A 12,125-nucleotide genomic window follows, 5' to 3' on the forward strand; every position below is an offset into this window, starting at 1 on the left:
AGAAAGGACAGTCCATCATTGCTCTTAGGACACATGCGGTCGTCAGTCTGGCTCACTCCGTAAAAACACCACCCAAAAAACTAGTCGGTGCCGTGTCCTCATTTAAGAGACACAATTAATAGTGTTTGTTTCCACTTCCTGTGTCACTTTCAGCAGCAGAGACTGAAACTTTTGCCAAAATTTCGCAGAGAAGCAGATGGAAATACCAAAGCAGAAACGTCAATTTGACACAGAAGTCTAAACCACGTGTGAGTGTCACCTCTGCAGCAGTGGATAAGTTAATTAGTCACCAGCCACAGAAACCACAAATTAACAGCACCTCAGATTACAGCCCACATACATACTACAGCTGTAGTTCAAGAGTCAGACCCATGTCAACATCAACTATTCAGAGGAGACTGAATGTGAATCAGGAACTTCACTGTCAAACTGATGAAAAAAGACCAGAATTGCTTCGTGCAAGAGACCGAACTCATCATCAGACCAACGTCCAGGTTTGAGGTTTTTAGTTTTACCTGCCACGTCTTTGAAAAGAAAAGGCAGAAAAGGTGAGTGCATTGTTTCTATTCCCACTGTGAAGCACAGAGGAAGAGGTGTGATCGTGTGTTATTGAAAAGTCAAGGCTCACAGCGTCCTGCAGCACCGCGCCGTCTCACCTGGTTAGCACTTAGCGGGACCGATGATCCCAAACACAACTCCAGGGAGGTCAGGTCATAAGCTTCACCTCCTTCACGGTAGTAAAACATGGCAAATAAATATTTTCAGTCGTGGTTTCTGTAATTTTAAGGTAGTTGATATAATGCTGATGCATGTTCAAAGGTCCATTTTGCTCACGTTTTATTAATGTGACGCTATAGAGGGTATGTATGTGACGTCACAGCAAGTAAAGTCTCTGTGGTTACGGCCGTTATGAAGAAACAACTGGAATCCAGGTACTGAAACCTGGTGTTGTGATTTACATTTAGTTAATATTCATTTACGCTGTATTTTTTGATAAAGTCAAACCTTAAGTTACTTCTTAAGTTATGTTCTGGAGGCTGTCAGATAAGTTTGTGGATGATGTTGTTTTGGCGTAGTAACAACCGACAGTTACTATTTCAGTTCCCACAATAAATAAAAATAAACGGAAGATTTGTGATCACTCCTCATCACTACAGTATTTCATGGCTAACGTTACTTATTAGTAAAGCTCTTAGCGTTAGCATCTTTTATTTAGCTACATTTATTATAACTGAAATGAACTAAAACTAACTGAAACTAACTGAGGTTAATCCACTTTTCCAAATAAGGGGGTTCTCTAGTACAAAGCCATTGGAGCTGTGTTGTATAAAGTACCAAAAGGTCATAGTTTAGTAAAAGTTTAGTATTTCCTCAAATCAGGTGCATATAAATATCAAAAGAACCGATTTCTGGCCACATGTCAATGTTGGTGGAGCATTTTTTATTTGGTAGTTCACATGGATCATTGTTGAGTCCAATTGTCTTTAATTTAATCTGTATTTACTGATAGATTTCACCATGTTTTTTGGACACAGTGACGTCAATGTAAAACCCTCTACTGAAACAGGATGTGACGTCATGGTGACTACCAGTTGCCATGCCAACCGCTGTGTGTGCTTGTTGTATCCAGAGGAGCTGTTAATGATCTTATAACGCCAAGTACGGTGTGTAATCCAACATCCTAAAATCCTTTTTGCCCACATCAAAATTCCACACGTGTTAATACATGTTCATAGAAAATAAAAGAAATACTGTGAAACACTGTGAGTGCGTGTCCAAAGTTTTGAGTGGTTCTAGGAGGAGGAGCAATATAGCAGCAACGTTGTAATTAAAAGCAGATTAAAATGAGGACTCTACATGTATCTATTGACCAAACCATGGAGCTATCAGCTAATCCCTGTTTACGGCCCAGAAGACACTCAGTGAGTTTATTAAACTCTGAATAAAGAGTTATAGAGTGGGGGTCATGTGATGAGCAGGTGCTTCTCAGCTGTCTTTACTAGACGTATGTTCCTGAATTAAGGGTTAATTACTCTTTCCTTTTTAGGCTCAATGTTGTCTTCACACTTGACACTAAGATTACCGCCAGCGACTTTATGGAAAATCTGCTTCACATCAGATCATCGCCTGTTTCTGTCCAATACTCTTTGGAAAATATTAGGAGTTGAGTGCATTGAGAAAAGCAGCTTGTGAGATTAATTCTCCCATCGGTGGGTGATGTTAAACCACCACAGAAGAAGAGGCTGCAGCGACATGATGTCATTAAAATAACTCCAGTCAGAACTTAAACTAATTGATTCATGCAGTTTTAATAATAAGGTCAACATTCTTCCAGTCACGTACTGTACATCATACTTTCTTCTTTTAGTTTCCACTGCTTTTTTGTGGCAAGATGAGGAGAAGATACAGAAATGCATGAAAATATATTCAGGAGATAATGTTCTGTTTGGTCTGTTTATGAATATTATTGTGGTTAAAGAACAAAAATGATTTATTGTGCAACCAGCGGATCCATCTCTTTTCCTACACTGGGGATCTAACAACTCACTAGCTGTTTTTTCGTTACAGTGTTTCACAAAATTAAAGAGATATTTCTGAAATTTACATAAAGTTCAATTTCGTTTTGTTTGTAAAGTCTCGCGATATCACATAATTCTCTTAAATTCTCATGCAAGACGACTTTTAGGAAGATGGACTTCAGATTTTAGCTTTAGATATCTGAGAGGTTTTTAGTAATGTAGGCGTTTCCATCACCAGTTTTTTATTCTAGGTTTGACTGGTGATCGTTGCTTCCATTTTCACGCTCTACGACTACAACAACCAACTAACACTATTTATCAAACGGTATCTGCTACTTCTCAGTTCACTGCTAACTACTTGGTGACCTACTGATTGTCTCCTCCATATTGCAGGAAGAAGTGAATGAGTGAACTAGGTGGTGACTTCAGACACCGCAGACAGAATGTGGTGATTTCAGACAGTGGCCAGGTTGTTCATGTGACCAAATCTACTAGTGAAGGAAACATTTTTCAGCTGCATGGATGGAAGTGAACCTTCGAAACACCTAAGGTCAAACGGTCAAAGTTTGACTGGACTTCACCTCAAAAGATGCAGACTGGGCAACATGCAACAGGCGCACGAAGGCGACACTGTACAAGGGAGGCAACACCTCAAATCTGATGTAGCAATATATTTATATATATATATATACAATAGCATTTATTTTGAAGTCAAGAAATGAACCATCTTTGACAGCCTGCCAGAACCCACAACACTGTTTTTATTCTGATGGTATATTATGACAGTTTGTTATGAATTTTAATTGCGCGTCACAAAGTGCCTTAAAAATAAAAAAGGCACCGTTATTGGACATAGTTTTTATGTTTTCCATTCTTGTCAGACTCTGTGGACCCACACAAAGACATCTCATAGTCACATAATTACTGATTCAGATTAGAGTCTGTCCTCAAACAGTGTTTTTTCTTGGATTTCAGTAAGTGGCTGCCACAACAAGTGCTTCCCATATCTTAGATCTTTGTCATGGTGTTGCACACATATTTCAACAATTATGCTCATGTCCAAATACTAAAAAAAAATCACATGTTCTGCAAATCACGTCACAGTAGACCCTTTCTGACGTCACAGTGCTAGCTGGAAGCAAAACAGAGCTTGAAGTGAACACTGTCACTGTCAACCGTGAAAATATCGCCTGGTTATATTGTTGTTTTATATTTTTGGTGCAAAAAGCGAAAAATCAAAAACACTAACTTTTTTAATTTTATCACATACCAGCCACTGCCAGTCGTAAACAACTTTAGTTTGGTTTTGGAGATTAAAAGAAAGAATTGGAGTGAGACAATCAACGTGGACACTCGTTATCAGATAAGATTAATATGTAGTGCATCATTAGTTTCAGCCTGGATAATGTTATGGGTTAGAATAAATTGTGACTGAAATTACTTGGGGGATTCTTGATTAATGCTAATGCTAACCGCTAGCTAACGCACCAATAGTTGTACGTTTCCAAGCAGAAGTTGCATTTGCTACGTTTCCCTCCACAGTGTTTCCACTTACTTCTTGTAATATCTTTGTTGAGAGGACTTCACTTGATAAAGACAGACCAGACTTCGTCCCTTCTGTGTCCTCCTTCGGACAAATCGTCCATCCACTGAGTGAGAGTGGAGGGGTGGAGTCAACCTTTTAAGCCCCGCCCTTTTAAATACGTCACACTGTTTACAAGCTGATCAGCCACATCATTAAAACCACTGACAGGAGAAGTAAACGGAACATGTTTTCTGTCCCAGACGCGTTGTGTTGGGAAACTTTTAGACCTGGCATTCACTTGTAGCACCCATCTCTACCCCACCCCATAGCAATGACACATCCCCAGCGGGATACAGCCTGACACAGCTACACACACACACATAAACACAACAACTCAAATAAAAACATGAAGAACAACACAAGGTGTTGACCTCGCCTCCAAATTCACTGGATCCCACCATAGATGATCCACCATAGAGGCCCCACCCCTAAAAAGTCCACCCTCAGAAGGCCCATGTCCATTCTCTGATGAGCCTCAGCTGTTTTTCGAATGCACAAGGGAGACCTACACAACGCTAGGAAGGTGGTCATACTATCATGCCTGGCTGGTGTATTTACTAGCTGGGAGAACCGAGTCCAGCATTCAACAGTAATAGGCAACTATTTATTAACAAAGTGGTCCTCGGCCTCCACTGAGGGCTGAACCCTTTGTGATGAGCGAACTAACCACAAGGGCCTTGTTGAAAGAGATGGGGGAGGATCACTTAAGAAGACATTCATTCATACAATGAGAAGGATCAAAAAGGGGGAGATAGAAAAGCAGTTCTGCAAAAAACTTAAGCCAGCACAAAATCAAGGCAACAGCATAAATAAAGGCTGAGTCACACATGTTTGAGTTGTCTGTCTCTTGAACGTCTAGTAGAAATTTCATATTTCATTTTGCGTCTGTATTATTCACTGTATAGGAATTGGATTTAAATTGGATTTAAAGCCAGTGCAAAACAGCCACCATCAAGGGTCTCACGTCTGACACGTCAACTAAATCCCACCAAAGAACTTGCCACATAAAAACCAGCGCCCAGATGCTGTAATCTCTGCAGCTTTAATAAGGTGATAACAATGTGAAAGTGAGCCGGCAGCATGACTTTCAGTGCATTTTTAACACCCACAGACCAGTTTGTGCTGCGACCACCTTCACCATCATGACCAGAGCTTGACCTTAAAAGCCTGCAGTACCGGAACCTAACACTAGAAGTCAGTTTTTCTTTCCCACCCCGTAATCCCCTTGGCAACGAAGCTTGGTGATGTCCCTTCTATCGACTGCACCTGGAAGTAGCCTGGAAGCCAAACCCGAGCTTCCCCCACCCACAGAAGAATTTGCATTTGTGATTTTGAGTGATTTCTTTTTTTTAAAAAAAAAAAAAAAGATGAGCTGAATGTGTCCGCTGGTTAAGCTGGAAGCATTAGGCTACTCCAGGCAGAACATTTCATGATGGTGAGTGGTGTAGAAAAGCGCTTTCACTCGCTCAATCTTTGCTGCTTGAGACCAACAGGCTTTGAATGCACTCAAGCTACTATGCCCAAAGACAATTCACATATGTAAGAGCTACTACGGTGGGTGTGAATGAATGAACGTGCAATGCCCTCTCCCATTCTCTCCTTCTCCCCCTCGTCTTATTGTCTATTCCTAAATGTAAATCGTGTCTGGTCACATTTAATTGAACCCCTTTCTGGTACAATTTAGCTTTGTCATGACGCACGGTGAAGGGGAGAAAATAAAATACTTTAAAGCCAAAAAAAAGAGACGGCGGTGGAACTACTGGCGGAGACCGCACTTCTTCACCCATCACTATCAGCTGCGTCTGGATCAATGTGGGGCTCGCAATAAAAGTGGCACGGGAGACAGAGGTTTTAACAAAATGAGTTGCGTTGCTGAATATTCGACCGAAGGGCAACCAGCGACGTGGTGCGGCTGCGGAAGCAACAGTTGGTGTCGTTCATGAAAAGGGATGTGCTCTGAAAGTGAGAGGTGCGTCTAAATCAGGGGTTTGAAGTTGGGTCTGGGTTTTTTTTTTTTTCACTCAGCTCTCACCTTCTGCTGCCTCCTGGCCATGTCGGTGGGCTGTTTGGCGTTGAATGGATAGGCGATGCAACGCATCACAAAGACGTACAGTTGGAGTCTCTTCTTCCTCTCTTCCTCCTCTCTCTGCATCTTCTCCAGGTCCTCCTTCTCCTTGTCGCTGCCCACCGACGGGCTGGGGCTCGAGGGTCGGCCACCGCCACTCCCGCGGCCCCGGGGCTGGAGTCCTGCGCCGCCATGACCATCGGCGGCTCGGCCCGGTGACAGTCGGGCTCCTCCGAGGTTCTTCGGGGCCGACACCTCTTTGCGTTCCACCTCCTGCACCTCATCGCCTTCCTCCTCGCTGGAAGACGGGTCCAACATAGTGCCGGGGCTGTGACGGAAAACTATAACCTACCTGCTTCCGAGGGAAACTGCAAAAGTAGGGAACAATATGCCGATCAGCTTCAGTGACAGCCACAGAGGGAGATATCCAAGGGAAGTCGCCGTGGAGACGCAAAAAAAAAAAAAAAAAAAAAAAAAGCCCCTGACTGATGAGAGGCTCAGGCTGTTGCTTCTCGCGAAAAAAGAAAACCAAACAAAAAAAAACAGAAACTGCCCTCACACGAGTCAATCAGAGCAGGAACAATGAAAGTGTTGTACTAGACTAGTTATCTGCGTGATTTCCGAGCCTTTCAACTCTGCCAGCCTGTAGCACATAGGAGGGATTTATCATGAGAGCGCATATAAAGGGGGAGGGGTCGCGCAGAGAACAACACTGATGTGCTGATGCTCCGGGGCCTGGAGGAGGAAGAGGCAGGGCTCGGAGCTGACCGCGGTGCTGAAACCCGATACCCGGCTGCTCTGGGATCAGCTTGATCTGATTGCAGAGCACAATGCATGGACCGACCACCTGATGATCCAGCTCTGAGCCTGAAGAGTGCAGGTTTTAACAGCTCCAGACCGGAATCTGCGTTGTCCTTCACAATAAAAGTCGCAGCGGCGAGCGTGAAATAAACGAACCATCCAATAAATGATGAATTTAACGGAGAAAAATAAAAATAAAATCAATCGTTTTGCTTAATTATACAGGGTACTGTCTGAAAATGTATATTACAATACATTCGGTACAGAATAACAAATAAAGCAAAGAAAAAGAAAATTAGACAGAAATGTAAGAAAGATAATACGATTATGTTTAAATAGAGCACAAACATATGTTGCTACAGTACACAACATTATATATATTAACAACCGTTCTCATTTAGGAATCATTCGCTGCAAGTTAGTCACCTTAAACATTTGGGCACCAAATTTCCTTTGGGATAAATAGACTATCTATCTATCTATCTATCTATCTATCTATCTATCTATCTATCTATCTATCTATCTATCTATCTATCTATCTATCTATCTATCTATCTATCTATCTAGAAATGTTTGACATTTGTTGTCAAAAGTACGACAAAATTAAAAGTGCTCTCCAATCAATGCCTCAGATCTAAAAGAATAAATAAATAGAAAACATTTGTAGCAGACATAACACACACACACAGTCATTGCATAGAGGACAGTATATTGCATAGAAATAGTGAAATAGTGTTTACTGATCTGAACCATCTCCCTGAAGGCGACAGTTCAAACAGGTAGTGACTGAGATGGTAAATATGAATGATGAAGATGAAACAAGGGTGGACATTTCAGCAAGACAATTCTCCCAAACACAGAGTCAAGGTCTAAACTCTAAAACTGGCTTCAGAGAAAGAAAATAAAGCTGCCGAAACGGCTCAGCCAATCACCTGACTGGATCCAATTGAAAAATCTATGGAAAGTACTAAAACTCAGAGTTGATAGAAGAGGACAACTAACTATATGGGACCTTCAAGATTTAAAGACTGTTTGTGTGGATGAATGGGCCAAAATCACACCTGAGCAATGCATGCGACTAGTTTACTCCATACAGGAGGCGTCTTGAAGACTTTTGGACAAAGTATTAAATAAATATCACTAAGCGTGTTCAATACTTTTTCCCTCTGTTATTTTATATTATTACACATAACTTAATATCTGAACTTATTTGTTTTGTTTCTTTCTATATATGGATTACTTGGGTTGTTACCAACACCTCATGTCAATAGCACCTTAAGAAATATGTTCACTATTAAAAAGCATGTCTTCAATACTTATTTTACCTGATGTATGTGCCTGCAAAACTTCGTTATGTTCTCATACTGATAATAGAGACTCTTGAATCTTGAATCTTGATAATGAGATTGGAAATCGATTTTGTCCAGCATGTATACGCTTAATCTGACTTTAACTGGACTCCACAACCGCTGCGCTGGCGTATGACCCCAGAAGAAAAACATCCAAGAAAGTCATTCGCAGAAGAAGAAGAAGGTAAATAGAGCAGACAGAAGAACCACCTATAGCGCCATCTTATCTGCACCAGAAGTAGCGAACATATTACGTACGAGATTCTTGTTGTTGTTTAAATGCTGTTCTCTGCATGAACGACTCTTGTTTATTATGTGACGTAATAGGTTAACCAGGAAGGGGGCTGTATTAACCCATTGACAAGACATATATCGTCATATATCTCTCTATCTATGTGGTGCCACAAGTCTGCACTGCACTGCAACAATCATCTTCAGGCTATAAACATGTAGCCCTAACCCTACTCTATATTAACATTAACATAATGTCTCCTGCTGTCTCCAGTATCAAGCCGTGGATTGTTCCAGACACTGAGCCTCTCCCTCAGGGGAAAAGAGGTGGGCCTTCCAGCCAGGAAACGAGGACGACCTGAAGACTGTGCCGAGGGAGCTGAGGAGGAGGATCAGAGAGAGGACGTGTGTTTACGAGAGGAAGTCGGAGACAACAGTGTCAGAGCAGAGGACTGATGAGCTTCTCCTGCTGCAACCAGTCGATTGTCCACTGTGACCTGCTGCACACAGCACAGGGTCACTCTCAGGTCCTCAGACCCACCCTTAACCGACCTGTTCCTCCCTAAACATCAGGGAAAGAGAGAGCTAGGAAGGATTAAGGCTAGAAAAGCTGTGGGTCTGGATCAGTGCCAGGGTTCCCAAGTCTGATCAGCTGGTTGGGCTCCTTGGATCAACATCGTAAACCTCAGCCTGACCTCAAGGCTCCTCACTTTAGACACCTTTCAATGATGAGTCATCCAGTGAATGTGTTACTTACTTAATATGTTTCTCTAATTTGACCACTTTTTTGTCAAGTAACAGGTAATCTAAAGTGTTACCATTAACTATTTAAGTTACTTATCCAGGTCACTATTTTTCCCATTTACATGAGTAAAAAGATATATTTTCGCTTTATTCTTGTGGCGTAAAGAATGCAACAAGTCACATTTTCAGCATGAGGACAACTCACGTGTAACACCACATAGCAACACAAACGTACACAACAAAGGAAGGAGGAGAGCTGGAAATACTGCCAGTATTATGAGTTTTGTCAGCTAAAGGCAACAATATTAAGTTTCGCTGTACACTCTGTGTCGGCGACAAAGTCCTATCTAGCTTCAAAAACACACCATCGAATTCAAAGAAACATTTGGAGCTGCAGCGTTTCCCGCCAGGTGGTGTGAAGCAGAGAGCTGCACCTTATACCCAACCGTCCAAACAGTAAAAGCTGGACTTTGGTGCAAAACCAGTAAGTGGTGGAGAATTGAAGGTTGGACAGGCAGTATGTTGTAGAGGAAATGCTGCCTCTTTAATAAAAACATGTGTTTTATTGTGTTATGAGGTGGCGATGGGGGTAACTAATAAAGTAACTTGTAATCTAACTTAATTTTAAAACCAACTAATCAGTAAATGAGTAAAGTAACTTTTTTTAGTTACTTTTTAGAGGAGTACTCCGCAATTGGATTACTTTTTCAAGGTAACTGTGGCAACACTGGTGTCATCTGCATAAATTCTCAGATGACTCTGGAGTCATGGCCTTCATCCAGGATGGAGAGGATGGAGAATACGAAAGCCTCATCAGAGACTTTGTAGTCTGGTGCCAAGAAAACTGCCTCCAGATGAATGTGGGGAAAACCAATGAGCCGGCGGTGGATTTACATAGAGATAAACACACACTGGTGAACATCCAGGTAATGGTCATAAAGAGAGTGGACTCTACACCTGTGTGTTCACCTAAACAAAAAAAATGGACCGGACTGACATCTTAGGGCGCTTTATAAGAAAGGCCAGAGCAGACTCTACCTACTAATGACACGTAGCCATTGACTGTGGAGTTGTCTTCTGTAGCAGCAGCTTCTCAGACTGGTGAAGAACGGCGACTCTCTATAACTCTACAACTCTCTATAACAGCACTGGGCAACACCTTTTTCAATGTCAACCACCTTCTTCTTTGATGACAGCTTTGCACATGCTCGTCATTGTCTCAGTCAGCTTCATGCAGTAGCCACTGCGAAGGTTTTTCTTCGGTCTGGAAGGAGTTTCTGTGGGCGTTGTTGACTCTCGTTGACTGCTTTGCTTTTACTCTGTGACGCAATCCAAATTAGTTTTGGGGCAGGTCAACACTTAACGCGTAGGTTAGCAAACCGGATTATCCAGGACCCCTCCCACGGGCTCGACCCTGTGTTTGAGTGGCTCCCCTCAGGTCGCCGGCTTTGCTGCCCTGCTTGTAGGACACAGAGGAGACGGGCTACATTAGTAGCCAGTGCTATCCAGCACCTCAACTCATACCCAAATTTATATATATATATGTGTGTATATTGCATATAATGTCCAGTCATTGTACTACTATTTTTTTCACTACTCATAACCAGAAGTGTGTTTCTTTTTTCCTTTATTTTATGTATATATTTGTTCTATTATATGCATCTCACAACTACAGAAGTGTATTAGGGCCACCCATGAGTTAAAGAAAGTCTTCCAGATCCTGAAGCAGCAAAACAGCCCCAGACCATCACGATACCAACCACCAGATTTTACTGTTGCTGTGATATTTTCAGTTTCTGAAATGGAGTTACTTTTATTCCTTCCAAAAAGTTTTTGTCTCATCAGTCCACTGAGTATTTTCCTAAATGCCTTTGGGATCATCAAGGTGTTTTCTGGCAAAGCTGATAGGAGCCTTTATTTTCTTTTTGCCCACTAGTGGTTTTGGTCTTGTAACTCTTCCATGCAGGACATTTTAGCCCAGTTTCATGAACACTGACCTTAACTGTTCTTTGGATGTTGTCGTGGGGTCTTTTGTGACCTCTTATGTGAGTCGTCTCTGAGCTCTTGGGGTAATTTTGGTCGACCGGCCGCTCCTGGGGAGGTTCCCCGCTGTTCTGTGTTTTCACCATTTGCGGATAATGGCTCTCACTGTGGTTCACTGGAGTCCCAAAGCTTTAGAAATGGCTTTATACACAAACTGAGTCTTCAGAGCCTCAGTCTGTTCAGTGGTCACATAAAACCTATACGTGTTTTCTATTTATCAGTCATTTCTCATCTTAGATGCATGGACTTTAGCCTTGCAATTAAAGAATAATGTCAACAAACTGACTCAACACTGTTGACGTACACGGAAGCATAATTTCAGCCTTTTCCTCCTTTACCAAATCTAATTAAACTTAACTAAAAGGAACGCAGTTATCAAATTAACCAGGGAATCCTATTTAAACCACAAACTTCCCTCAAATGTCCCTCTTAGAACTGAAGAAGCAACTGAGAGGGCCTCTTTATGGATATACAATGATTTGGATAACTGAGAACGTTCACAGACAGTTATCAAATTCAGTTAAAGATACTCTGACAGAAGAAGACAGTAACCAACGAACTTTCATTTTTTCTTGAACACTTTTACTGACAATGTAACAAATATACTTACAAAGTTACATCAATAGGAAACTACAAAAGTAAAATGACAAAGACTAAACAGAGACATAAGGATAGAGATCTACCAGCCCTTTTTGTTTGTAGAGGAGGAAATAGTTTGAATATAAGACTCAGTTTCCTTTTTAAAAACTTGAAAATCTTTGTTTTGGATACTTTACATTTGTAAATAT

General features: G+C 41.6%; 1 protein-coding gene across 15 annotated transcripts in view; it reads right to left on the minus strand.

Moving 5' to 3' along the window:
- Positions 1–7,795, minus strand: part of LOC125006854 (calcium-dependent secretion activator 1) — a 140,194-nt gene extending 132,399 nt beyond the window's left edge. For all 15 annotated transcript variants that reach the window (XM_047583309.1, XM_047583307.1, XM_047583308.1 and 12 more), the window contains exon 1: positions 6,137–7,795. In XM_047583309.1, the coding sequence (XP_047439265.1) occupies positions 6,137–6,487 (351 nt within the window). In that variant the 5' untranslated portion in view covers positions 6,488–7,795. The remainder of the gene's footprint in view (positions 1–6,136) is intronic.
- Between the last annotated feature and the right edge of the window lie 4,330 nt (positions 7,796–12,125).

The sequence above is a fragment of the Mugil cephalus genome, chromosome 4 (genome assembly GCF_022458985.1).
Source record: "Mugil cephalus isolate CIBA_MC_2020 chromosome 4, CIBA_Mcephalus_1.1, whole genome shotgun sequence".
NCBI lineage: Eukaryota > Metazoa > Chordata > Actinopteri > Mugiliformes > Mugilidae > Mugil > Mugil cephalus.